Consider the following 25,023-nt stretch of genomic DNA (forward strand, 5'->3'; position numbering starts at 1 on the left):
AATTGCAAAAATCAAAATGTTTGCAGAATATCTGCCCAACCAGCTTCAACACACATCCAGTGTGTCTGTGAAAGCCCTTTATTCATCCCTGCATTTGGCATTTACCAAGCAAACTAGGGAATGTGGCATGCAGATACCAGTTTGAATGCACAAAAGTCTTGGTGAAAGGCATGCAGCTGACAGTTCTGGGGCCTGAAGTCCTAGTTTAGCTCCAGAACAAATACAGCAAAGGCGGTAGCAGGTGGATTCTCCATCACTGACCAGATGGTTTTTCTAAAGGATCTGTGCTATGAATTACTGTGACAACATTCTATGGTCTGTGCTCCACAGGAGGCCAGACCATGACTGCTATGGTCCCTTCTGGTCTCGGAATCTCTGAATCTATAAGGGTATGTCCGCACTGGAAAAAATCCCACCTGCACAAGCAAGATTCAGAGCCTGGGGCTACAGACTCGGGATCACACTAAAAACTGTACTGTTGACGTTCCCAGTCGGGCTGGAGTCTGGGCTCTGGAGCCTGGCGAGGGGGTTCTCAGAACTCAAGCAGGAATGTCTACACTGGTATTTTTAGCGCCGTAACACAAGACTGAGTCGGTAGACCCAGTCTCTGAGACTTATCGCCCTAGGTTTTGGTTTTTATTTGCAATGTAGACATACCCTTAGACCCCAGCTGAGATTAGGAGCCCGTTGTGCAAGGCGCTGCAAAACACACAGACCGTCCTCTTGCAGGGGCTTGCAGCCTAACCAGACAAGATGGATAGAGTTGGGAGAAAAGAAGCAGCATCCCCATTTTGCAGATGGGAGACCTGTGGCAGAGAAGCACTCGGTAACTCTCCACGGTCACACAGGATATCTGTGGAAGAGCTGAGAGACAAAGCCAGATCTCCTGGATCCCAGTCCAGTGCCTTATCCACAAGCCCATCCTTCCTCTCTAGTCTCCAAGAACAACCTTCACTGCTAATGTTCCTTAGTCCTGACCTGGTGCCTCTGCCCTGCTGGAATGCGGAGCCCCAGCAGCTCCCATTGACTCCACGATCAGGACCTTAGTAATTTGGACAAAGAACAACTTCTGGTCCACTTTTCCCTATAGTTCATCCTCCGCTCAGTGAGCTCCAGCTTTATCCCCCACTGGGCTGGAGTGGGTCTGTGCTGTTACCTCCTTTTAAGATAATCAGAAAAGCTGTACTTGTCTGCCTTGAAATAATCCAATTCACATTTAGCTCAGTTCCATTCAAAATAACCTGCAGCTGCAGTTTTTAAGGGTGGTTTTTAACCGAACTCCCTTCATCCCAGGGTGGGTGGGGTTTCCCCCTGACGTTTCAAGAGCAGATGGGCAGTGGGAAATTCCTGCAAGTCCCCTAGTGTACAGTTGCTCTGTGGAGTCTTGAAACTTGTATTGTGCACTACCAGTGCGTCAGATGTGACTTTGCATCTGTATTTGCGCAGCAGAAAACTTTAGTTTTCCTATATATCAGTAACTGGCACAGTTACTATAAATAAATAAATGATAGTTATGGCATTATACAAATCTTTGAACCCTTAGCATCTTCCCGGTGGTCCTGTGCTGTGCACAATGGCCACTCAGAGCTTCACATCAAGAGCTGCCAAAGCAGAGCAAAAGCAGACTCTCCGCTAACTTCTAGCAGTGCAGGGACTAAGTCACACAGCAGAGCAGTACTTATTCTATTCTACTTGTATATCGTGTGAGTATCTTTAAAATAATTGTATTGCTGAAATTGTTTTATGCTGTACAACATGTTTTGGATGTTCAAATATTTATTTGTTCCTTTGTTTTTCTTAATAGGAGCTCTCTCTTTAAGAACAGGGAGGGACTCTTCATTGAAATTTTTCAAGAGCGATCTGTGATTGATTCTTGCCTTTGTTTCCAGAGTGTGGGGAGGCTGCTTCTGTGACTTTTGAGCTTTTGGAATGTACAGTTAGGAAACAATTTCTCATTCAAGAAAGCAAGCCTCATTCCTGAAGATGTATGAGTTACCATGTGCTGTAGAAGAGAGTTGTAGTTAAGGTTGTCTGAACTTTTCCATTCCAAGTCCCCATCTCCAGTCATTCATAACTTTTTGAAACTTTCAGCTACTTGGCTGAAATTTCCTAGGTTTAGTCTCTGCGCTAATGTGAACTTTCTTTGGAAGTTTGGGCCTCAGAGGCTTAACCATTTTAGACTAAAGGAATGGAGGTGGATAAATGCAGAACTCTTGCTACTACTCTTTTTAAACAATCTTAGCACTGTAGAAGCTGTGGATATAAACCTACATTTTACATAGGAAATGGTCTTCACTTCAGGCAAATGGCTTTCAGTGTTGCACTGAAAATTGGTTTTGATCCAGTAGACAGCTATAAGCAGGGCCGGCTCTACAGTTTTCACCGCCCCAAGCAGCGCACCGAATTGCCACCGCGGGCGGCGGGAGCAGTCCGTGTGCCCTTAGGGTGGCAGGCACGTTTCTGCGGCGGCAGCAATTCAGCGGCAGCTTCTATGTTTAGCTGAAGCCGCCGCAGACAGCTACACATAGAAGCTGCCGCCGAATTGCCACCACCGCGGAAACGCGCCTGCCGCCCTAAGGGCACACGGACTCCCCCCGCTGTCCGCGGCGGCAATTCGGCGCGCTGCTTGGGAGCAAAACAACAGGGGCTGCCGCCCCTTGCAGATTGCCGCCCCAAGCACCAGCTTGGAATGCTGGTGCCTGGAGCCAGCCCTGGCTATAAGCCTACTGCCCCCATGTACAGCGTGAATAGCTGGAATCCTTTTCTTAGGCCTTATCGCTGATCGAAGGTAGGTTCTGGGAGCCTTTTCACTGACTTCAAAGAGTTTTTGATCAAACTCTACATCCCCATGGAATGAGGCAGGACTTCCAGTCTCATTCCCTGTGCACCTTGCTTCATTCTTGATGCCCTTTGTACATTTCTTGCCCAATGGAGGAGCTCCTATTTCTTTAATGGGCCAAATCAAAACCCCAGGGTGGAATCCTGGCCCCAGTGAAGTCAATGGATGTTTTACCGTCGTCCAAGATTTCACTCCAGATCTGGGCCGCTCCAAGCACTGAAGTGCTCAGCATATGCATCATAGTTTTGGTCTTGAGAATCATTCCTACTTCAGGGGGAGAGTTCGAATATTCGTCTTTCTTCCTGCCATCTGTCATCGGAGCCCTGGTTGCTCTAATCATTTTTGGCAAGTTTGAGTGTGTCAGTGTTCGTGCGGGTTAAATCTCCAGGGAACTATTTGCTGAGCAAATAAAATCCCTGGGTCTATTGGTTATCTCTTCGGAGGCATTTGATCTATTTCTTTACAGCCAGCTCGTGCCCTCTGGTCCATAAGTGTGCAGTTCTCCCTGAGGCCCACTGGAGCTCTGTGTGCTTATCTGCAGAGGTTTTCGAATAGCTCACCCCTGAAGCACTGTATGATATTCAGCCAATGCCCCCGTGGGCATATAAATGAGAACACCCTGCACAAATAGATATGTAGATTATTGACCAGTCCCCGCTTCCCATATCCAGAGTCTGGGTCAGGCCCTCTTCTTAGGGCTTCAGCTTTATTTCTTCCACATCAAACTACTACAGCCCATCAGTCCTCCCTTCCCCTAACCCAGGGTGTTCTGCCAGGATCTGTCTGTTCCCTGCAGGTTTCCATTCTAGAGGCCGCTCGCTTCAGTCATATTCTGCTCCAGGTCCTCCCACAGGAACCAGCTTGCTCCTGGCAGCTGCCCCCTGGCTTTTATGATCACCTGATCCCTAGATGATAGTCTCAGTGGGGAGATAGCTGATCTGTTACAGGTGAGGCCGGGCCCAGCTCCTCTCGAAGGGCCAGACACCTCGTGGCAAGATATCTCGACTGGGACATTCCAGAGGTGTTTGCTCAGCCCAGGAGCTGTATTGCTGAGACCCAGCGGGAAGTAACACAAGCTGACCCACTGCTTCGTTCAGCCCCCAAACTCTTTAGCTTTGGCCTTTGTGAGAAAGATGAGTCCGTTTCATCTGGTGCGGAACGTCCCCTAACACTTCTCCCCAGTGTAAATGCCAGGAGGATAGGATCAAACAAAAGGGGCACGTTCTCAGCCTCTCTTCCCACTCCCAATGTCCCCCTCCACTGGGGAGACATTCGGAAAAAAATTCACAAGTTCAACAAACATATTAAAGATTCATGAAAACTTATTCAGAAGTGCCACTGCTATACCATCTCTTTAGCCATATCCCTGTCACCCCCACTGTTTAGGATTCAGGTGCTCAGATGTGATGGGGCCGAGGGCCAGATTAACAACTGAAGGAATTTCCCCATCTCTGTTTCTGCTGAGGGCGGGCATGTGAAATGCGAACAATATTTTCCCCCAGAGAAAAAGTGACTTTGTTCCTAGCACAGCATTTTTCCCCGTGTGCCTTGGGTGACTGCACCCAGCACACACCAGCTTCCAAGACCACTCAAGACTAGAACCCCTGAGCACCTCTTGATTGAGTCTGGAAAATCCTTGCCAGAGAAGAGAGGAGCAATCCTGATAGAGTTGCTGAAGACATTCCACCTGCCCCAAGAACGCTGCTTCCTGGCACAGGTCCCCCGTCCATTTCCATCTCCAACTGTTAGCGATTTCAGAGCTGTCGGTGCATCTTCTTCTAGGGCTGATTGACTCCCAAACTGCGAGGCTTTACAGAGCCATCCGAAGCAGTCCAGCAATGTCCCACGGCCCTGTGCAGAGCACAGGACACCTTCGAATGACTGGAGCACTTCACATTTTTGTATAATCTCCTTAATGTGGGGGCACTCGGGAGCTCTCAGATTGCAGGAGTTCAGAGTAATTTTAACTTGCTGGAGTACTTCAAGTTTCCACAGATCTGATTGTGGCACTTAAGCGAGGTCTGAAGCCTGCCAAGTTGAAGGCTGGATGTGAACAGAGTTGGAGAGTGTCTCGTTTGGCTTCCCGGTGGAATAGGTGTTCACAGCACAAAATCTGCCACCACACTTGGCACTTATCGGCCACCTCATGGGCAGGCCCAGCAGAGGAGTCAAGGATTGAACCAGCCAGGGAGGCTGAGCTCCCCTGCTGTCCCTATAGGTGTGGGTCAGAGTTTGAGGCTTGTTATAGGGCAGCGATGTGGGATGTAGCTGTTTGCGGGACAGCTATGATTTCATTGTCCTGGGCTGCCACTCAGTTACCTCTTAGCAGAACTATGTGGACTCGTGGTTTTCAGATGAGCTGCATGTCACTTAACAGTGTCAGTTTTTCCAAATCAATATTAATATACACAAACCTGCCATGAGTGTGTGTGCGCGCGCAAACACACACACACACACACACTACCTACCTACATCAGTATGGAATTGGAGGAGGCCAATCACCGTGTAGACCCCTGCACGCTCTGGTTTCTGTGAGTGTTTGGGGTCTGCACAGTGATTCGGCCACCAATCCTAAGCAACATGAAATGTGGACTTTTTGATCTCAAAATAGCAGCTAACGGTCTGTAAGTGGGTGGGCTAATTCCCCAGCCCATGCACCACAGAACACTCCAGCCACGGGATTCCAGCCCCTTTGTCTTCATGGCTTCAGTCTTATTTCTTCAAAATAACACAAGTTCAGCCTATCAATCACATGCCTGGCAGCCTGACCCAGGGCTTTCTTCAGGGGCTGGCCAACCTGCACAGGCTGTCTGCCTGGTACCGACCCGAGCCCCTCTGCTCTGATCTCCTCCATAGCCCACTCCTTGCAGAATTACACTCCACAGGCCTTCAGCTGAACGGGGCGCTTTCCCTTGATCAGGCTGCCTGACCCAACTACTTGCTGGGGTTTTTTTTTTTATGAGAACCAAGTGAGCTTCAAGCTATGACCTGATCCCTGGCCACCAAGCATCAGCTGGAAGGCAGCTGGTTAGCTACAGATGGGGCTGGGTAACCTAACTCCCCTTAAAGGGCCAGCCACCCTGTGACACAGACAAGTCATGTCCTAGAGTAACTGTCTGGGGCCACAGTTCAGGAAAGCATCCCTATGTAGGAGGACACGCAAGTCCCACTGGAACTGAAGCACGTGAGTAAGTGCTTTCCTGAATCAGGGCCTAAATGGGCTCCAAAGAACTGGCATGGGGACTGAACACAGTTGAACGACCCTGGGTCTAGATACCGCTGCTGCTCTTTGCTCTGGCTCGTACGTCAGGTTAGGGCCTCTCTCAGCTGCAACAGCAGGAGAGGGCCTGGCGCTGGTCCTACTGCCGCAGAAAGCGGGTGGGTGAGATGGGCAGTGCCCCAGCAGTCCCTCCCAAGAGACCCGTGTGTGTCGGAGAGCTGTTAATCCTGGCGCTGACCCCGAAGGCATCAGGTGGAGGGTGGGCCGGCCAGCCACCCCCTTGCAAATCCAGATACTGAGGGCAGCTAACCACCTCCTGAAGATATCTAAAGGGGATGCTACCCTTTCGCTCTCACCAGCTGCCCTAAAATATATGGGGAGGGAGATGCGAGGGGTGTTTGGGAAGGAGCGGGGGGTTCTTTGGAGCTGGATGGTCCTTGCTTTCATCTCCAAGGACCAGGAAGCAAAGCACCAGCTGAGTATGTTTTCTCTGGTCTCTGTCCTTGCACCCTAGGGAATGGTGAGGACTGGAGGAGGGCGTGTGCCCAGGGGTCCAGGTGTTTTCCTGGCAGCAAGCAGGATTCGGGGAAGTGCCTGAGCAGCATGAACACTGGCCAGGATGGCTGAAAATGGCAGATATTCAGGAAATGAATCATTTCCGTGGCCCATCCCTAAAAAATAATGCTGTTCAGTGTGCACAGCATGTACTGTTTGCCCAGAGATTAGCCTCCTGTGTGTGTGAATTCTGGCACAGGAAGATGCAATCTCATTAGGAAGCCTGAAGTCCAGGAGGTTTCACAAGTGATATGCTGCACCCATGACCTGTGGGCATTCCCACCATGCAGAGAAATGCAAGAACCTGGGCTCCTGAACACTGCCTTTTTTGATACCTCTATCGAGGTTCACACAGGAGAAGGAGCTGGTTACCGATAGCTTGCTGCAGCGGACCACCTAAGATGATTTAACTGAATTAATTAGAGCTGAACTGGATCATTATTTAATGAGATCTAAGACTAATTAATCCTCAGAGCCATGGTGCAAAAGGCACTTTGTTGCTTTTAGAAAGATAATTAAGCAAGGCATTTACAAAAGCCTGCCCACCTCTGCCTTTGGAGAGGAGATTTTCTTTCTTATCTCTGTCTTGTTTTTCCAAAGTGCTTGGAATGAGGAGTTAATTGTCTTGTTGCTGTTTGTGTCTAGTGTAATTGTCTCCCTTTGAAAATGCAGTCTCTGTCCAAAAACTAAAGGTTGGTCTACAGGGGATAATCAACCAGAAAAACGATTGCATAATAAACTGTTCCAGAATAGCTCCCATGTGTACACTCTGTTCAGAATAAAAGTCGTTTTTTTTCCAGAATAATTAGTCTGCTTTGGAAGTGCACGAATTAGTCTTTTATTCCAGAATAGTGTGTCCACACGGGAGTTACTCTACAACAGATATTCAGGTCAATTATTCTGTGTACACAAGCCTTTAGCCTCATCTTGCTCTATAAGAACAGCGTGTTCCCCATCATATTTAGTAGTTTGCCTCTGTATTAAAGATTTCTAAATATTATAGTATCAGAGGGGTAGCCATGTTAGTCTGTATCCACAAAAAAAACAAGGAGTCCGGTGGCACCTAAAGACTAACAGATTTATTTGGGCATAAGCTTTCATGGGTAAAAAACCCACTTCTTCAGATGCAACAAAATATTATAGTGATCCTGTGTGTGTAGCACTGCCCTCCACTGGACAGAATGAGAACTGACCAACTGCGTGTCTCATGCTTTGTACTGCGGAGCGCTAATGAAGACTCTCCTTCACATCTATTGATACAGGCCTGTGGATTTGGAGCAAGAGGATCCGAGTTCTGTTCCCTGTTCGGCCCAAGTGGCCATGGTGTGTAGCTTAATGTTAAATATTGCACCATTCGACAGGTAGGAAATTGTTACAGTGGGTACAGTTTTCAAAGTGACTATGTGACTTAGGCACCTACATCCTATTGACTTTCAGTGGGACTGAGGTGCGCTTGAAAACGTTCCCCAATAACTACGAATCAGCAAACACCATGCAGTGGTGGGTGCAGCAGAGTTCTTGTGGACGTTTGGTTCCAGTGTGTAGTTTTCAGCATCATTGGAAGGCGCTGTGATGTGCGCTGGCTTGGGGCGATTAAAAAGGTAACATAAGAACATAAGAATGGCCGTACCAGGTCAGACCAAAGGTCCATCTAGCCCAGTATCTGTCTACCGACAGTGGCCAATGCCAGATCCCCAGAGGGAGTGAACCTAACAGGCAATGATCAAGTGATCTCTCTCCTGCCATCCATCTCCATCCTCTGACGAACAGAGGCTAGGGACACTATTCTTACCCATCCTAGCTAATAGCCATTTATGGACTTAGCCACCATGAATTTATCCAGTCCCCTTTTAAACATTGTTATAGTCCTAGCCTTCACAACCTCCTCAGGTAAGGAGTTCCACAAGTTGACTGTGCGCTGCGTGAAGAAGAACTTCCTTTTATTTGTTTTAAACCTGCTGCCTATTAATTTCATTTGGTGACCCCTAGTTCTTGTATTATGGGAAGAAGTAAATAACTTTTCCTTATCCACTTTCTCAACATCACTCATGATTTTATATACCTCTATCATATCCCCCCTTAGTCTTCTCTTTTCCAAACTGAAGAGTCCTAGCCTCTTTAATCTTTCCTTGTATGGGACCCTCTCTAACCCCCTAATCATTTTAGTTGCCCTTTTCTGAACCTTTTCTAGTGCTAGAATATCTTTTTTGAGGTGAGGAGACCACATCTGTACACAGTATTCGAGATGTGGGCGTACCATGGATTTATATAAGGGCAATAATATATTCTCAGTCTTATTCTCTATCCCCTTTTTAATGATTCCTAACATCCTGTTTGCTTTTTTGACCGCCTCTGCACACTGCGTGGACATCTTCAGAGAACTATCCACGATGACTCCAAGATCTTTTTCCTGACTCGTTGTAGCTAAATTAGCCCCCATCATGTTGTATGTATAGTTGGGGTTATTTTTTCCAATGTGCATTACTTTACATTTATCCACATTAAATTTCATTTGCCATTTTGTTGCCCAATCACTTAGTTTTGTGAGATCTTTTTGAAGTTCTTCACAATCTGCTTTGGTCTTAACTATCTTGAGCAGTTTAGTATCATCTGCAAACTTTGCCACCTCACTGTTTACCCCTTTCTCCAGATCATTTATGAATAAGTTGAATAGGACTGGTCCTAGGACTGACCCTTGGGGAACACCACTAGTTACCCCTCTCCATTCTGAGAATTTACCATTAATTCCTACCCTTTGTTCCCTGTCCTTTAACCAGTTCTCAATTCATGAAAGGACCTTCCCTTTTATCCCATGACAGCTTAATTTACGTAAGAGCCTTTGGTGAGGGACCTTGTCAAAGGCTTTCTGGAAATCTAAGTACACTATGTCCACCGGATCTCCCTTGTCCACATGTTTGTTGATCCCTTCAAAGAACTCTAATAGATTAGTAAGACACGATTTCCCTTTACAGAAACCATGTTAACCTTTGGGGAAAAGATTTAAAGTGGTTCTGTCTTTAAAATAAACCTTTTATCTGTTGTTAAACGGAAAGGGTTGGGGTTGCGTTCTGACTCAGCTTATGCAGTTCACACATTACTGAGTTAGGAATGTTTTCTGTGCAATCAAGGGGTGCAAGAAACGTGGCATGAAGTGAGAGAGGGGACTGAGGAAGGGAGACAGGTCACCGGTTGGTCTCTCACAGGCTCACAATTTCACTGTTTGCCTGTATGGGGGCAGGAGGGGAAAGACCTGTGGAAGTGTTAAGTGGGGATTTGAAACAAGGTGGGCTTAGCAGTGTCCTGAACAAGCTTCAGGGAATGAGGTGTCGGGTGGTCTCTGAGAGGCAGACTGGAATTGGCTGTATCCGTCATTGCTGTGGAAGTCTGTTGCCCTGCAGTCACAGGGGTATTGTATGCGTGCACAGGATTACACTCTTCCAGGCCAGTGAAGGTGGCCCGGGAGAGTCACTGAGGCATTCAAAGCCCAAGTCTGGATTCTAGTGGGCCTGCACATCTGGTGTATGGAGATGCTCGAGGGAGCAGAGGGATTCCCTTATCGGCAGTTGCTGCTGCGTCTCAGCCCCTCTGCCCAGAGACCGGATCTTCTGTTTATTACCACCTGTCAGCAGTGCTGGCTTTACCGATCCATCCAAGTCTCATTATACGGACTGTAATCTGCAACTTCAGACCATGGCAGATGGGGCTCGTGGTAAAGGAGCCCTCTCTGCGGCTATTGGAAGAGGACTACAGACTCCTGCTTTCACTCCTCAATGACTTTCACTTCCTCCCTCCTCGGATGGGACCTTCTTCAACAGGTCCCTGTGGCACTGGACTCTGGCTTCTCTCACTGCATTCTCCGTCTGCTGGGAAGGCTCCATTCAGGATGCATATTTACAAACCGTGATGGGAGTCAGAGCTTTTAAGGGCAGAGGGAACCATAAATTCACCATAAATGGGGCATCATTGTCGAGCGGGTTTGTTTCCAGTGGGGACCTGCAGGGATCGGTTCTTGGCCCTACGCTATTGAACATTTTTATCACTGAAGCAGAGAGATCTAAATCACTTGGTTAAACTGAGCACAAGCAAACTAAGCTTTTTAACATGGCCAAATGTAAATGTATGTATCTAGGAACAAAGGTCATTCTTATAGGATGGGAACTATCCTGGGAAGCAGAGACTCTGAAAAAGATTGGGGGGTCATGGTGCATAATCAGCTGAACCTGAACTCCAAGTGTGATGCGGTAGCCAAAGGAGTTAATGCAATCCTGGGATGCATAACCAGGGGACTTCCAAATAGGAGCAAAGAGGTTATTTTACCTCTGTGTTTGGCACTGCTGCTGGAATCCTGTGTCCAATTCTGGTACCCAGAATTCAAGAAGGATTATTGATAAATTGGAGAGGGTTCAGAGAAGAGCCACGAGAATGATTAAAGGGTTAGAAAACATACCATATAGTGATAGACTGAAAGAGCTCCATCTATTTAGCTTAACACAGAGCAGGTTAAGGGGTGAATTAATTACAGTCTATGCATATTTCAGAGGGGAACAGATATTTAATAATGGCTTCTTCAGTCTAGCAGAGAAAGGTATCATATGAGCCAATGGCTGGAAATTGAAACTAGACCAATTCAGACTGAAATGAGGTGTACATTTTTAACTGTGAGAGTAATTAACCACTGGAACAATTTACCCAGGGTCGCCGTGGATTCTCCATCACTGGCAATTTTGTAAATCAAGATGGGATGTTTTCCTTAAAAGCTCTGCTCTAGGAATAATGCGGGGGAAGATCTCTGCTTTGTGTTCTGCGGGCGGTCACACTAGAGCAGGGGTAGTCAATAGGCAGACAGGTGGTCAGATTAGACTAGTCTGACCTTCTGTGTGACACAGGCCATAGGATTCTGCCCAGTTACCCCTGCACTGAGCCCAATAATTTGTGTGGCTAAAGCACCTCGTTGGGGCTATGTCTCCATGGCCCTGCAGTTTGGACTAGGGGGGGGGTGAACAGCAGTGTGCTCCAAAGGGCTGCACTGTAAGTCCTCCATGTGGATGCAAGCTAAAAGGGACCTAGTTCACGTTAACGTCGTCCTCTTTAAACAAGATGAAGGTAACATGAACTAGGTACTTTTTAGTTCACACCTGCCGTGTCCCCCTGGGGGAGTTAGTGTGCTCTGCAACACTCACTCACTCTCTCTCTCTCCCCCCCCAAACTGTGGGGCCCTGTAGGAAAGCCCCAAGAAAAGCTCCAGCCTTGATCTGAAGACTTCTGGAGAAGGAGAATCCACTGCTTCCCTGGGGAGTTTGTTCCAATGGTTAATCACCCTCATTGTTCAAAACATGGGCATTATTGCTCATTTTAATTTGTCTGGCTTTAACTTCCGGCTGTTAGATAGTATGTCCGTCTCTGCTAGACTAAAGATCCCTTTAGTGTCCATGGTCCCTCCCCAGGAAGGTCCTTGTGTGCTGTTTGGAACCAGGGCAGGGTTCTGCTCATTATGGTCATTATCTTATAGATTCGATCTCCGTGGTGAGGGATCTGACGGATGGCCCGAAATGGCAGGAATCTTGCCAAACCAGCTATTATGGTGAGATTTCTGCCGTCCCTGGCAGATGGTGTGAGAGGGAGAGGCAGGTGCTGGAGGGATGGCAGCTTCTGAACCTAAAATCTTGACTCAACCATGGGTGGATCCAAAACTGGGAAGATGAGGCCAGATTGGGAGGTTTTGCCCTGCACACCTTCTCCTGAGAGAGTATGGGAGGAGGGTTGGCTTTTGGCTCATCTGTGTCTACAAAGCTTTCCTTAGTAGGGGCTCCTCAGATCAGCACAGTGGGACAGCTCGCCTTGCAGGAAAACTGATATTTAAGAGTACAAAAAGAATCGTGCCCTCCCTGCCAACCCTCACACACCCTGATGTAGCTGAGAGCTTATCACCGGCCTCTTCTCTGAAATGTTGACACTTCAAAAGCACATGCTTGTCCCTAGATACTGCCAGCCTCAAATGCGCTACCTCCTGCAGTAGGCAAAGGAAAGGTGCCATTATTGGGCAGTAATTGGACAAGATCCTGAATCAGGAGGTGTATCTAGAGTCGGCGTTAATCTTAATTTAAATTCATCTTTTGCCTTTCACTTCTGGGGTCGGTTTTACAGTCACGAATTAAGATCTGCTTAAAAGCCATCATTTTCCTGCCCCATGCTAATGCTGATTGGTTTGTTTCTTAGGAGCAACAAAGCATGGCAAGGCATGTGGCTGCAATGGAAGAAATTCACTTCTAGGGGTGCAAGACCATCCAAATGCTTAAGTGTACAGTTGGGAGAAAAAGGTATCACTCCCTACCCCCTACTCCTGTTAAGCTTCTGTTTGTAGACTTAATGCATGTTACGGGGCATGGCCTCATTCGTCTGTATGCTGTGGCCCTAGTATATCAGCAAATTCTGATAGGCACTAGAATATTATTATGCTATTCCCCTTTTTTCGCCTGAGCAATTTGGGGTCTAGTGGGTTGTTTATGTTAGGAGGAGAAATTGATGTCACAGGCAGGTGTTTCTTTGATGCAACTGTGTTTATTTACAAAGGATGTACAAAGTCCTGTTTCTCTGAACACAAGAGGCATCCAACAACAGGAGGTAGCTTCTTGGCTCTCAGTCCCAAGCCTCTTTCAGCCAGCACTGTACCCAAAAAGCATGTTCTCTAGGCTTTTTTCCAGGGTCACACTGCCAGTGTTTGTTCTGGCTGTCTCCTTGGCTTTCTTTGCTCCTTCTATGTCTCTCTGCCACTTCTCTCACACGAACGGCTCCTCCAGCCAATGTGTTTTGCCATGAGTTCTGTTGGGCCGCATGGTTCAGCTTTTACTCAAGCCTTGCTGGGTGCTTGTGTTTTGGATGGCGGTGCCTATTGTTTCAGTTGTCAGGATCCAGAAAGAGGCTTAATTGTTTCTTGCATTTATCCTAAATGAAGCATAGTGGCTATGCTCATCAGTTTCAATGTGGCTTCATCCAAGCCCCTAGCATAACAATGCATATCACGGTAGTGGCTAGAGGCCCCAGTCGAGATTGGGGCCCTCCAGTGCTAGGTGCTGTACAAACACATTGTAAGAGACGATCCCTGCCCTGAAGAGTTCATAATCTAAATAGACAAGGCAGACAAAAGATGGGAGAAAGAAAGGATTGGTCTCTCCATCTGACAAATGAGGAACAAAAAGATTAAGTAATTTGCCCAACATCACACAAAATCTGTGGAAGAGATGAGAATTGAAGCCAGATCTCCTGAGTCCCAGCCCAGTGTTTGACCCCTGCTAGCTTTGATGGAAATATTATTCAAACTAGTTCAAGGGATTCCACTAAAAACATTGTTTCCTGGCCTGATCCTGAAAAAAGCTGAGCACCTCCTAGACTATGCAGAACCTTCTGAGCTCAGCACCTCATGGGGTGAGGCCATGTGCGACTATGTCAAACAGAAATGCCAAGTGTGTGTCTATAGAAACTAGTAATAGACCTTCTTCAAATTCCTCCTCCATTAATCTTCAGATTTATCTAGCATAACATGACTTGAGGTCACCAGTATTAAGATCAGCCAAAATCAATATCAATCTACATTGTTAATGTATCCGGAGCACGGTGCAGCTGTCCTTGCTATGTAGGGAGCATAACTTAATCTCCCCGTGCAGTATGTATTGAATTTATTACTTGGTGGCGTTCAGTGAATGCAGAGTAGTGGGTGGGGAAGATCTGGCTTTTGATTGTGAATTTGTACTACATGCATGAGTAAAGGCACACGTCTGGTGTGCTGACTCCAAGCAAATGATTTCAGTTCAACGCGTAATCGTATGGCCCTCCTTCTGGTTTTCTTCTGTCTAGGCACTTACATTATTGATCTGATTGGATGCTGAGATTGGTCTGGTGGGAAAAGGGAGAGATCTGACAAACAACGAGGAATGGAGATTCAATTCAAGTGATCTCCTTCAAAATAATTAGCATTTAGGTTTCTTTTCAAAGACGCCACACTGAATTCTAGACTCTCCCTGCGCAGCTCCCTGATCTAGCTTCCCCATAGGCAACCGATTGCAGAGTGTCTGTGTCAAGCTCTCTGAGCCTGTGAAGATATTGTGCTGGGAACATTGCTTATTTCCCAATACTCTCTTCCCAGCCTGACTGATGGATTGATACCACCCCCAGGGCAGATATAGGGACAGAAAAGATCTGGCTATATCCTGTGGTCTGGACTAGAGAGGGGCATGAGTCCAAGCCGTAGGAGCGAAACCCTGGCCTTATTGAAGTCAATGGGAGCTTTGCTAATGACGATAGAGTTTCACCTCCAGATGGTGTCTTATTAGAATGCTGGGTTTTGTGGCACTTGAAATCCAGCTCTCGAGCCACAGTTTGCATCCCAAGCTCCCCTCGGATGCAGGTGCCATCCCTCAGAGCGAGCTGGGGGCCAATCTTTATTCTCAATTTAGAGCAGTGACCACACTGCGCTAAATGTTCAATGTGAAGACCCAAGGGAAAACAAAGCCAGGCGGAAGCATACAGTTGCAGGTGTCATGTACGTTTGCAGAGACACCGACTACCCTGCTTCACTGGGAATTTGGCCAGTGGGTTGTGGATTTTTCAAATGCACTCAACTTTGGTCTAACTCTGCTGCATTGAAATCAAGGGGAGGGTTTTTTACCATTGATTTCAAAGGAGTTAAAGTTGGTCCAATGCTGGGCGAGTGGTTTTACAAATCCCACCTTTAAATAGAATGTCGTCCTCCATTCTTCTCTTTGAGATTATCCAGAGGGGTGTTGGGGGTAACTGGTCCCCTGCCCCGAGGGGTTCAGATCATCACCCCCTCCTGCTCAATGTAATATCTGAGACCACTAGAAGAGTTAGTGAGGAAACACAGGCGGCAACGTATTCAGTGTGCTGCTAACGCTCTGCACTACTCCCAAGCATAACCTGCCTGGATCTGCAGTTTGTTACCTGCTCACAACTCAACTACACGCAAACCTGACTCTGGATTCCCCTGAACCTGGACAGTTATAGTTGCAAGTGGAAAATACATGAGACACGATTGTTTTGGTCCCCACCTAAGCATGGTATAGTGGTGCCAGTTGAGTTTTGCTTCTAGGTTTTTTTTAATTCATTTGAACAATGCACTCAAAGTAAAACATGAGGCGTGAACCACAAATGAACTGATGCCCAAAGAAGAGCTCACACAGCACTATGACCTGAAACCACTGGCTTCCATCTCGCTCCGCTGGGCATGGTGCTAGAACTGGGTGATATTAGCAAACTTTTATATTTAGAGAGAGAGAGAGAGATGCATGAAGCTGTTTCAGATTACTTTGACCCTCTTGCTTTTCTCTTGTCTGCCAAATTCAGTGAAATGGTTTATTTCAGATTGTGATATCTTTGCTCATGCTCAGTGGCACCTCTTAGTGCATGTGTGATGCCACTTCACGGGAACCAGGTGGAGTAAAGTACTGTTCACTGTGGCTAAAGGGTCTGGAATCTGGACCGTGGATGGGTAGTAGTGCGTTAGTGTCTGTCTGTGTGTGCGCATGCGCGTGCACGTAGCCTATTGCTGCCGTTTCCAAAGAAGGGGAAATACAAAGTTACTGAGTTAAACGGCTCTCATATTCAGTCCCGTTTACCTTAAAAATAACAATGTAGGAAATGTACTGCTGGGAGAACAAGCAGTTTCCCTCTGGACTTGCACTTGAAATGGGAGGGCAAAGGATCTCAAGGGAAGCCAGCGAGTACTGAAATCTCTCAGATCTTTTTAACGGTTGGCATTGTGAAATATTGTTATGCATCTATAATTAGGGTGTGTAACAGATGGCTAACGCTTAGTTATAATTAACGTCTAATGCACAGGAAAATAACCCAATGCAGCCAGTGATTCACCAGTGCCAAAAGAATTTTAATTCCTTCTTTGCTGGGCTTAAGCTTCACTTGCAGAAACTGGGACTGCAGGGGAATTCTGTTGCATCACTAATTTCACAGGGACCCTACTCTGTATTATAAATTGTGTGTGCAAATGCTTCGTTATTATGTATTAAATTAGATTGTGCTGTATCACCTGATTTAGTAACTTGAAATCCTGTATTAAAGGGGTACTCACATTGCTTTAGCAGCACACCAGCAACACGTTACAAGCTGCTGCAGAACAGATGCAGTCTTGCTGCTTCAGAACTGATTACTCCCCCCAAAGAATCTGGGAGCATCTCATAGAATCATAGAATCTCAGGGTTGGAAGGGACCTCAGGAGGTATCTAGTTCAACCCCCTGCTCAAAGCAGGAGCAATCCCTAACTAAATCATCCCAGCCAGGGCTTTGTCAAGCCAGGCCTTAAAAACCTCTAAGGAAGGAGATTCCACCACCTCCCTAGGGAACCCATCTCGGCAATCCCTGAATGGCTGATGAATTATACTGTGCAAACTTTTTAAACTTATTAACTTTTTTCTGCCTGTTCCCAAATTATTTGCCAAAAAGCCTTTTCTTACCGTTTGGCCAGTTTTATAGATAGCAGAGATTCTCAATCATGGATTGTTATAGACCACATCATACCTCTGTAGCGAGACTCTCCTGTGGTCCCCTCCCGTTTGCCATCACTTAGTATCCCTCAGTACCTACCTCAAGTGCTTTAATGGAAAAGTAAAGATTAACAAGGTCATTAGTGTATATTCAGACAGGTGCAGAACAGAGGCGCCAGTACCATGTGTCCAGCCAGAATCTAAGCTGGTTCTTCGAGTGCTTGTCCACATATGCTCCACGTTTGGTGCACGCACACCCTTTTGGCCAGGCGTGGCCGTGAGGGCAGCCTGCTGAGTGCCCTGGCATCCCCCTTTCCAGAGCATGAAGGGCAGAGTGAGGCCAACTGACCTTCTGTGCCTTTTTCCTTCTCCGTGGCTGTGAAATGGAACTGAGAGCAGTGACCCTGTCACTTTCACACCAGCGATTAAAACGGATAGTTCTGTGCATAGTTCCCTATTACTGGGGGTTAATAGTTAGCTTGGAATAGCTTTTTATAGTAGGTTTCTATTCTCGGTAGTTCTTTTTTTCTGTCATTTAGTTACCAGGCTTCACCCCTTATGGCTGAGCAAAAAATTGCCTGGGTTTAAATACTGCACCTGACGCAAGGTGACTGTACCCTCGGTGACGGGCATACTTGGCGCTTGTTTGGTTTGGGCGAGGGGCATATCACCGACAAGTGCTCCATTTGTCCTTTTCTAAAAGACCCCCATATGCCGGGGAGGCTCATTTAAAGCTTTATCTGCTGGACCAGTGGATGCAGCCAGCCTCGGGTCCCAGTAAACAAGATCCACCCAGCTCCAAACAGTCCTCCACCGGAATGTCTCCAGTGACTGCGAGTGCTCTGATCACCTCTAGGGCCCTAGCTCATGATAAACGTTGTTGTGATGCTTCCAGTCCTAAGCCCTCTTCGTCAGCAGAGAGGAGTAGGTGCCGCACTGCTTTTCTGAAGAGCAGAAGGACAGGTCTGCCTCTGAGGAATCTAGTGAAAGGAAGAGGCATAGATCACCTCAGTTTCCCTCTCACAAGGCCTAAGTTAGGTCCCTCTGGCGCCTGAAAACTTTCCAGTCTCCATACACCAGTCCAGGACAAGAGCATCCTCCAATGGTCTCCACTACTACTTCTATGGCACTGCTGGCAGGATGCTCGGTACAGACCTTGTCGACACAGTCTTCTGCATACCGAGCATCTCAGAATGATGGCTCATGGTGCAGACGATCTTGACACCAAGATTCCTGGCACGGGGAAATTTAGCCATGTCTGCCTTCGCTGAGACACCGCTGTTCTCCCCTGCAGTAAATGTACTCTCAGCACTACCGAGAGCGGATATTTCTTTGGCAACTCACATTGCTTACAGCTCTGATTCTGGCCATACCAGGCACCAGCCATATCCATCCAGCTAAGAAACCATCCTCCTCAGTATGGGCGGTGGGTATCGAAGGCAGGGGGAGGCTGTGCCTCCCCAAACAGCCTTGTGTGGCCCCGCCCATGCTCTGCCCCCAGGCCCCTTCCCTTCCTGCTTCCTGGGCTGTGCTGCAGGGGGCTTCCCCCCCCATGGCTGGGGGCTAATGGGGGCTGGCCTGCGCTCTGGGGCTTGGGGAGGGAGGCCGAGCTGCCTGGGGGGAGGGGGGCTAATGGGGGCTGGCTGCCATGCCAGATGCGGGGGGGACTCTGGGCTCCGGTGGGAGGGGCAGGGCCTCGGGCAGAAGGGGTGGTCCGGGCCGGGGGCCAGCCTCCCTGAGCCCGGGGTTCACCCACCGCCCATGCTCCTCAGGCCACTCTAGACCTAGTTTACCCTCCCCGGCAGGGTCCACCAACAGCCACTCCAAGGAGCAATTGCTGGTCCTCAACACCTGCAAGTCTCTCATGAAGAAATCCATCCGGCAGCTGGACTTGCTTCCATTTTCTCCCAAAGAAGCTGTGTTTCGTCTGCTCTCTCACACCCCAGCGACTACAGGGCTTTCAAGACCTCCTTCTTTGGATAGTGGAGATCTTGAGATTCCAAATACAGTAGTGCAGGAGAAATCCCATGTGCTAGAGATCTTGCACAACTCTATACTGGATAGGCTGGCTCTGCCGGTAGATGAGAGACACTGAGAATCTGCACAGCTCCTATGGCAGATGCCTGTATCTATTCCTCCAACATCTGAAAGGACGGACAGATGGCACCGGAGGCCATATTTGGGATCTGGATACTTTTACACTCATCCCAGAACTGGATCCCTTTTTCTAACCACTGCTCAGGAGAGGATGAAACAGCAAAGCTCTAAAGTGACATCAAAAGAAGAGCCCAAATGCCTGGGTTTTTTCTCCACAGGAAAAAGGAAGGAGCTGCTAGCGACCATCTTAGAATTGGCAATTATCAGGCACTATGATTGTATCAATTGGCATAAGCTGTTGGCCATCACAGACAAATTACCACAGGAGTAGAGAGAAATGAAGATCCACAATCACAGAGGCTCAGCCGTTGGAAATACCTACTCTTTCTAGAAGGAACTTCACATTTCCAGTACAGGGTCCTACCATTTGGGTTATCAACAGCACATCTGATCTGGTGCCACCATCCGAGAGATGGTGCATATGGAGTGCTACCATGCCACCTCTTATCTGAGAGGCAACTCGATAAGAGCTGCCCATTAAAGTCTGCAGAGCCGGGACCCTGGTTAGCTAAAGGGTTTGGGTGTCCCCTGAGAGTTATGGATAATTGAGACTGAACTGTGAGTGACTTATAAAATATATCTAATTATACCGTTGTGGCAGCAGTCACCAGATGGCCCTGTACACACAATGGAGCAAATTCTTTTTCGTGGCATGAGAGCTGTGCCGTCTTTGAGGACATGCTGTACTGTTGCTGTTTTCTGGATGAAGTGACCTAGGGCGGAGATGTTGCAAAGAGCAGGAGAGTTGCTCTCTGCTTTCATCTGTCTTACTAGAGTCGGTTCTTGGGGCGGAGCTGCTCCCTGGGAACAGGGCGTTGGTGTACAGGCTGGGATTCCTGCGAGAGGGGATTGCCTGCATGCCACTTGCGATCACCTATGTTCCAGGGCTGTAAATAGACATGATTCTATGTCACTGATTTCTTCTCCAATAGGAAACCAACCTGCAGGAGCTTGGTATCTGCTCCTGAGGGCACAGGGCAGGAGAGAGAAGTTTTTTTGAGAAGGGCCAGAGTTGCAAAGTTTGGATGAGGGTTTGAACTTCCCCCATGTCTGAGGGTGTATTGCATCTGGGTTTCTGGCTTGTCCCATTGCAGAAGTAGAATCTAGATCTGAACTTTGCTAAAGTAGGTGGTTGGGGGGTTGATCCGTTCCCAGCCCTAGTAATTTATGCTTGTGTGGCCAGATTAGTGCAGGAAGTTGGAGAATGCAGGGAACCATCGTGCACAAGAGCCATGCACGGTGGTGACTTCAGTCCTCTAGGCTTTCACGCCAAGAAGGAAAAGTTTGTACTGGGGAGATAATTAATAGTCCAACCTTAACATGTGCAGTATTAACTTGGGTGGCAGCAGGTTAACGAGCCTCAGGCCTACACATTCAGTTATGGTTTATAATCACTGGACTCTGCCCTGCATCTCCAACATTCTGCCTTTAATGTCTACGCTCCTTATTGTCCTGTCTTTTCATGGGCAGACTTAGAACCTGGGAAAAGCCTCACAAGCCCAATACGGGGAGGGTGTCATGGATCTCAGTTGTACTGGCTCATCCCGTTTTGAAAACATAGGGTCCCTGGGATCCCTTGTGGACACTAAACCAATCCGCTCCGGCCAGCAGAACTGTTAGTTATAAGTATGTATTTATGAAACATGGAATCTATTGGCGATCGTGCATGTGTGACTGTCTGTAAGCGCTGGTGAAAGGTGCTTTCCCCGGATGCTCAGGGCTCAGCTTATCGACAGAGCAGGTACATCATGGGCAGAGACGGGTGTGTTCCCTGCCAAGGTGTGCCTCACCTCTGACCTGGACTTGTTCCTTGAGGGCCCTGAAAGGATGGTGGAATTACTATCGCCCTTTCTGGCTTTGGTGCCTCATGTGAGGCTCTCAGCAGGGGATGGTTGTGATGGTGATTTTATGGGTGTGAAGCTCTTTCCACAGAGACTCATCAGCTTGCTTCATCTAGGCTGCTTCTCCAGCAGTTCTGGCCTCAGGGCCACTCCTGCCATGGAGCACCTTAGAAAGACAAGGCAGGTGAGAAATCTGTTATTGGACCAGCTTCTGTTGATGAGAGACAGCAACACTGCTCTGGGTAAGCTCAAAAATGTCTCTCTCTCACCAACAAAAGCTGGTCCGATAAAAGAGATCCCCCTCACCCACCTTCTCTCTCTCTCATATCCTGGGACCAGCACGGCTACAACACTTCCTACAAGGAGCTCCTTGGCAGTCGTCCAGGAGGTCCGTTCCCATTCCCAGACGCTGTTCTTTCCCTGAAGCCAACTGCGCTCACCTCCTTGCAACCTTAGAGGCCAGAAACATCCCAGAAACCATTGCACTGACTGCCGAGACGCCTACTATCAAGTGTCACAGGAATGGGGGAAGAGACACAAAGGATGTTGGGACCAATCAGAGGAGGAAGAGTCTGAGCATGAGACTGTGTTACAAGAAAGAATGCAGGAAAAACCCCAGGTGCTCCTGCCCCAGCCATCCGGCGTCCGAAGCTTCGGGGCTGCTGCTGTTGGGACAGTACCAAGGTGATACAGGGAAGCTGCCTTCAAGGAGGATATTGCCCCGTGGGGTTGACAGCTCCAACCTGGGCCTGACCCTACTGCGCAGTGATGCTGTATATATCTGTGGAGTGGTGTCAGCCAGAATGCCAGACATGCAGAATGTCAGCTGGAAAGGGAGGCCGTGCCCTCCACCTACACAACAACTTCCGTTCCTTTGATATGCGATACACATGAGCTGCACTCACTGGGGTTGCCACCTGTCCCACCATGGGTGGGGCCGTCTCGCCTCCAGCACAACAGCCCCTGTTTTTATCCTGGGCCCATGGGCCCACCAAGGCTCAAAAATGTCCTTAAACAGAGCTGCTGCTGTAAGAAAAGGAATTTCCCTCCACAGAGTGGAATTAGTTGCTCCCTGACCTACTACCAGCTGGGGATACCTGCAGTCACTCCACAGCACCCCCAGAAGCTTTAGAGGGATAGACCCCTCTCTCTTAAGAGTGAGGTCCGCTCTAGGGATCTGACTAGTGGACCGGGAGCCAGCATCTCATGAGCTTGGCCTCCGACACTGTCACCCTCTGTGACCTTGGTCAAGTCACTTCCATTTCCTGTGTCTTTTTTTTCTCCACCTGGAAAATTATGGCAGTGATGCTTCCCTGCCATATGCAGATGGTGTGGGGGTTAATTAGTTAATGGTTCTGATGTGCTATGTGGAGAGGGACCCAAACCGGAATCCCAGATCCCCAAACTCTGTGAATATTGGGGGGGATTGTGTCTGGATCTGAGCCGCTTCGTTCAGTCTCCTCTCTATGAAATTGATTTCACACCTGGAAATCCAGAACCTTCACTCCCTCGAGCTCATAGTCTCATAGACTTTAAGGTCAGAAGGGACCATTATGACCATCTAGTCTGACCTCCTGCACAACGCAGGCCACAGAATCTCACCCACCCACTCCTGTAACAAACCCCTGACCTATGTCTGAGTTATTGAAGTCCTCAAATCGTGGTTTAAAGACTTCAAGGTGCAGAGGATCCTCCAGAGCTGAAGGGATGCCTGGAGATGAACCGCTCTAGCATCATTTACGGTAATTGCTAAGAGGTGGTGTGTGTCTGGGCCCAGGTTAGCAATGGGAGGCTGGCTTGGAGGCTCCCTCTCAGTGATGCTAATGGTGAGATTGCAGCATTCCTCAAGGCATACCCCAGTTTCAAGCCCACGTCATTTTCAGAGAGTTCCTTTAAAGCTGGGGAATGAGGGGGACATTCCCCCCTTATGCTGGTGTGCAACCAGAAAAAGGGGGTGAAGTCGGGAATGCCTCCAGAACAAGGGGCCTCCCAGCAGCACAGAGCTGGTGGAATGGCTCTGTGCTGGGTCTCCAGCCAGCCCCCAACCTTGGGGTCAGGGAAATGGAGAAGGGGGCTTGGCTTGGCTGAGTTCTCGCTATTTTCAGCTGCAAGAAATGGCCCCAGGGAAGGGAGCCTTTGACTCTCTGCTGACACTGGGGCCTGATGGTGGTGGGAAAATGGGAACTATGTTTTGTGAAAAGTATCAACATTTTGGGGGAGGGGGGAATAGTCTTCAGTCCCCCGCCCTAGAGCCCCCTTTTCCCCTCATTCAGTGGCAAAAAGGCAGAGGGAAAACCCTCAAACTCAGAAAAACTGGAAAATATGTCCAGGATTTAATTGAAAAATAGGAAAATGGGGGTGGGGTAGGAGGGAACCCACAATTTTCCACATAAGCAGACCCAGCTGTACTGTGGACTGGTCCCCCAAATCTGGAGGATGCCTTCAAGCCAACCTGGCTTCCCCCTCACCGTGAGCTGCAGTAGGTTCCCCTCAGCCACAGAGAGCGTCTCAGTGAATCAGGGCAAAACCGGGAATAGAACCCAGACATCCTGATACCCAGTGCTCTGTGGTAATCACCAGAGAATTCAGCCTCCTTCCCTGACGGATGAAATGCTCCAAAATTCACTTGAAACATCCAAACCCTCACGTGCACTTGACAAAACATCTTAATCTCTGTGCTCTAGGGGAGTGTGGGAGGAGGGAGAGCCCCGCAGCTGTCTCTCTCCCAGACTCAAAAACAACAATGATGGAGTGACACCCTGCATTCTAACCCACCTACACACATACCTCCTCCACATACCCTTATGCCACCTAATTAATGTGAGACTCCAACTGCAAATCCGTCCTGCAGACAGATCTGCAATGCCCTGGCTTCCTTCGCGCTTCTCTAAGGCATGTGCACTCTGCCAGCAGGGAGGTATCATCCCATTGCCAGACTGTGTGACAACGTCCTCTGAGATGTTGTGACCAGCTGGGATATCACCGGCTCTTCTACCCTCCAGAGGTGCTGCCACTGAGTTTTACCCTCATCACAACTGCCTCTTTAATTCCAGCTTGCCATGGTGAAATTTACCAGCCGCAAAATGGGCAGCTGCCCCACTTCTGAATTCTTTGCTCCTCAATATGAGCCTTTTTCTCCCCCTCTACCCAACAGATTTTCTTCAAGGAAGGATAAGTATGTTGGCTGGATGTCATTCAGCCTGGGGAACCTCCCAGCTATGTGGGAAAGGGTGCTGGCAACACAGCGGGTGGGAGTCTCTCTTTCTACCTCAGATTTCCACTGCAGAGTATATGTGAGGAGCGACTTCTAGCTGAGATGCTTAGCACAGCGCCTGTAACTAGCTCAGCCAGAGCGAAGGGCTCCATGTGGTTCACCTAATAGAACTGAGCGGCGAGGGAAAAAATTCCACCCCTGAGATCTAACAGCCACTGTGTGAATTCCACAAGCCGAGCAGCTCTGCCTTCAGGAATGAGCATTAGCTGTCAGAGGAGGGGGAAGGCCATGGAGAATCTCACCAGGTGGTCAAGGTACAGATCACTTCGCCCACAGTGGTGGTCTACACTTCCATCTCCCAGCCAGGACTGGAGTAGAAGCATCCAAAGTGCGTGGGACAAACTGTTCCAGACCTGTTCTGTAGGCAAAAAGGTTTGGCTAGATTGGAAGAAACATCCAGATTTTGGACGTTGATCCAAAATTCACAAAACTCTGAACCTTTGGGAGTCTCTCCGGCTGTAGCCATGAGGGTTCCGAATTATTCATGGGCCAGGCTCTAAGGTGCAAGGCACTAGTTCAGATCCCTAAGGAAAAGTCGTAGAAAGTTTCTAAAAGGGATGCAATCACTAGTTGCTGTCTTTCAGATGAGATACAGAACCATGTTCCTGGACCTTTTAAGATCTTGT

At 48.3% G+C, this 25,023-nt stretch overlaps 1 protein-coding gene across 5 annotated transcripts in view; it reads left to right on the forward strand.

Moving 5' to 3' along the window:
- The window catches only part of TP63 (tumor protein p63), a 202,791-nt gene that overhangs the window by 42,838 nt on the left and 134,930 nt on the right, over nucleotides 1–25,023 (forward strand). For 2 of the 5 annotated variants that reach the window (XM_045031032.1, XM_045031034.1), the window contains exon 4: nucleotides 12,831–12,931. The exons of 1 other annotated variant lie outside the window; for it this stretch is intronic. In XM_045031032.1, coding sequence (XP_044886967.1) covers nucleotides 12,903–12,931 — 29 coding nt within the window. In that variant the 5' untranslated portion in view covers nucleotides 12,831–12,902. Of the gene's footprint in view, nucleotides 1–12,141; nucleotides 12,196–12,830; nucleotides 12,932–22,846; nucleotides 22,866–25,023 lie in introns of those variants that run through there. 2 more of the 5 variants (XM_045031033.1, XM_045031042.1) reach the window with 2 other exon arrangements.

Source organism: Mauremys mutica, chromosome 9 (assembly GCF_020497125.1).
Source record: "Mauremys mutica isolate MM-2020 ecotype Southern chromosome 9, ASM2049712v1, whole genome shotgun sequence".
Taxonomy (NCBI): Eukaryota; Metazoa; Chordata; order Testudines; family Geoemydidae; genus Mauremys; species Mauremys mutica.